Source organism: Bison bison, unplaced genomic scaffold (genome assembly GCF_000754665.1).
Source record: "Bison bison bison isolate TAMUID 2011002044 unplaced genomic scaffold, Bison_UMD1.0 scf7180017864280, whole genome shotgun sequence".
Lineage (NCBI taxonomy): Eukaryota > Metazoa > Chordata > Mammalia > Artiodactyla > Bovidae > Bison > Bison bison.
Window position 1 is genome coordinate 6,409,688 of NW_011494852.1, and position 2,868 is coordinate 6,412,555.

The 2,868-nt window shown below is 56.9% G+C and overlaps 1 protein-coding gene across 1 annotated transcript in view; it reads right to left on the reverse strand.

Annotated features, from left to right (window-relative positions):
- The window catches only part of MAP4K1 (mitogen-activated protein kinase kinase kinase kinase 1), a 16,911-nt gene that overhangs the window by 10,010 nt on the left and 4,033 nt on the right, over window positions 1-2,868 (reverse strand). Inside the window, 5 exon segments of the mRNA XM_010849196.1 lie at window positions 644-747; window positions 968-1,084; window positions 1,817-1,898; window positions 2,003-2,065; window positions 2,470-2,601. Coding sequence (XP_010847498.1) covers window positions 644-747; window positions 968-1,084; window positions 1,817-1,898; window positions 2,003-2,065; window positions 2,470-2,601 — 498 coding nt within the window.

The window sequence follows — 2,868 nt, forward strand, 5'->3', positions numbered from 1 at the left end:
AGGATTTAGGAACAGAAAGAATAGAAGTGGGGGTGGGCTCTGGGGTCAGGATCTTAGCACTGGAGCTGTCCCTATAGGGAAGGGATCCTGGTTTACAGGGGTCTCATCTGGGGGCTTCCCAGGTAGCACCAGTGATAAAGAATCCACCTGCCATCGCAGGGGATGTGGGTTGGATCCCTGGGTCGGGAAGATCCCCTGGAGGAGGGCATGGCAACCTGCTCCGGTATTCTTGCCTGGAGAATCCCATGGACAGAGGATCCAGGTGGGCTAGTCCACGGGGTCACAGTCGGACACAGCTGAGCATATACAGCATTTAGGGGTCAGGAATGGAGATCAGGGAGGTGGGGGTTCAAAATGGGTATACAGTGGTTGCTTTTAGGTTCCATTTGGGGATCAGGGAACAAAGATTCCTGAGGTCTCTGGGAGTCCTGGCGGTTATGGGAAGCCTCATGAGGTCTGTTTGCAGGACAGAGAGGTGGGGGTCTCCAGAGGCATTTTGTAGACCAGGTGGTGGTGAGGCCCTCTGGGGTCTCCTGCAGAGTCAGATGGTGATGGGGGTCTCTGAGGGTCTATTTGGAAGTGATGAGGGTCTCTAGGGCAATCTGATGAGGGGGCATCTCCTGGATTATAGAGTCAGGTGTCCAGAAACGTAAAGATTCTCTACTCACGACAGCAATCTGCATCTGGGATCCCCAGAGAGCTGGCCCGATGGGTGGATCGGATCCGCCGAGGGATGGCCGGGGGGAGCTGGGCAGAGCGGCGGCTGCATCAGACCCGAGGTCCTCCAGCAGCAGCCCCCCTACCATGTGGGTCCAGCCCAGAGTCCTGGGCCCTCCCATAACCCATGTGCCCCCAAAGCCCTGTGCCAAGCCACCACCCCATCCTCCCTGGCTCTTTTCTGAGAGAGGCAGCAAGGGGGCGCTCCAGGCAGGGAAACAGGCTGAGCAAAGGCAAGCTGGTCCCTCACCTCAGGGTCTTCATCTTCAATCTCGCCCACAGGGGCCCCCTTCCCGGGGTTCCTCAGTTTGTCCAGAAGATCTAGGATCAGGCCCCTGTTGAGCCCAGGCTGGGACACCAGTTGATGCTGGAGGAGGGAAGGAGGGTGTCAGCAGATAGGGGGCAGGACTGGAAGGAGGGGGTTGGGATGGGGCTGGAGAACTTGTCTAAGAGGAAACTTGGGGGGAAGTTGCCAACAGAGGAAGAAGGCAGGGAATTCTGGGGAGCAGCAACCTGGGGGATTCTGAGGTGTCTGAAGAGATTAGAAGAATGTGAGGTATTTTGCAAAACTCTAGAAGTGTCTCAGAGGGGACTGGAGTTCCCCTGGAATTCCGGAGCACACCCAGGAATGGGTCCTGAGGCCCTTAGGAATTTGTGAGATTTAAGAACTCAGTGTAGGGAACTTTGCTGGCGGTCCAGGGGTTGAGAATCTGCCTGCCAATGCAGGGGACACAGGTTCTATCCCTGGTATGGAAAGATCCCACAAGTCGCAGAGCAGCGGAGCCCTTGAGCCACAACTACTGAGCCCTTGTGCCCTAGAGCCCCTGCTCCACAGTGAGAAGGCACCCCAGTGAGAAGCCCGTGCGCTGCGGTGAAGAGAGGAAAGGCCACGGGCAGCAGTGAAGACCCAGCACAAAGAAAGCAAAAAAGGGGGCCTGGGAATCAGCTTGGAGAGTCTCGAGGGTCCTGGGGAATTCAGAGGGACCAGCGACTTTGAAAGGGCAATGGGGGTTCCATGAAGTGAAATGATCAACATTGTAGAGGCCCTGGGGAATTCCGGGGGTGAGTTTGAGAAGGCTTCTAGGGGAGAGAGGCTTACAGTGAGCATCTTGGTGGCACTGGGTCGCTTCTTGGGGCTCTTAGTGAGGGTGACTTTGACGAAGTTGTGGAAAGCAGCCGACCTTGGGAGGAAGAAGGTGAATTCTGGGGTGAGGGGACCAGAGGCCCTCCCATCTGACCATCACCCTCGGCCCCGCCCTCCCTCCTCCACGTGCCCCTCTCCTACCATTTGCCTTTATCCTTTAGCCTGGGCGGCTGGTAGCCACTCTTGGTCATGAGGAAGAGAACCCTGGAAGAGTAAGGACAGAGCATGGGGCTTAGACTTCCAGTGGCGGCCAGACCTCGCGGCTGCAGGGGCCCCTAATAGCACTGAGGTCGGCAGGGAGCAAAGGGAGGGACAGAACAAGAATGAGGGGTACGTTTCACAAGGCATGGGGTACCCCTTTGAGGGGACACCAGCAGGCTCAGGGGGAGCCTCAAGATGGGGCTTCCTAAACTGGGGCCCCTAGTGTGGAGGGATGGAGAAAAGGCTTTCTGGGTTGAGGGACTCCTGAGGGTCTCAGATTGGGCTCAGAGTAAGGGGGGGTCTCCTCTAGGGGGTCTTGAGGTGGAGAAACAGGCTGGGGGGATGGTGTTCAGGGTCAGAGTTGAGTGGGGTCTCTGGGACCAGGGGGACCTGCCACATCTGCCTACCTGAGAGGATGCACGTCAAAGAGTGGTGGCTGTAGCTCGGCTAATTCGATGGCTGTGATGCCCAGGGACCAGATATCACACAGTTCGTTGTATCCCCCCTTCAGGGCCACGGCCGCCACTTCCGGAGCCATCCTAGGGGCAGAGACCCTCAGAGAACCACGGAGTGACACAGGAAGGGGAAGGGGAGAAGAGGAGAATGGGCAGGCATAGAGAGAGCCAGATGCAGAGGGAAACATAAAGATGGAAAGAGACAGAAATCAAGACTTCCCTGGTGGACCAGTGGCTGAGACTCCACGCTCCCAGCACAGGGGGCCTGGGTTCAATCCCTGGTCAGGGACCTAGATCCCACATGCTGCAACTAAGACCCAGCACAATCAAATAAATATTAAAAAAATAAAA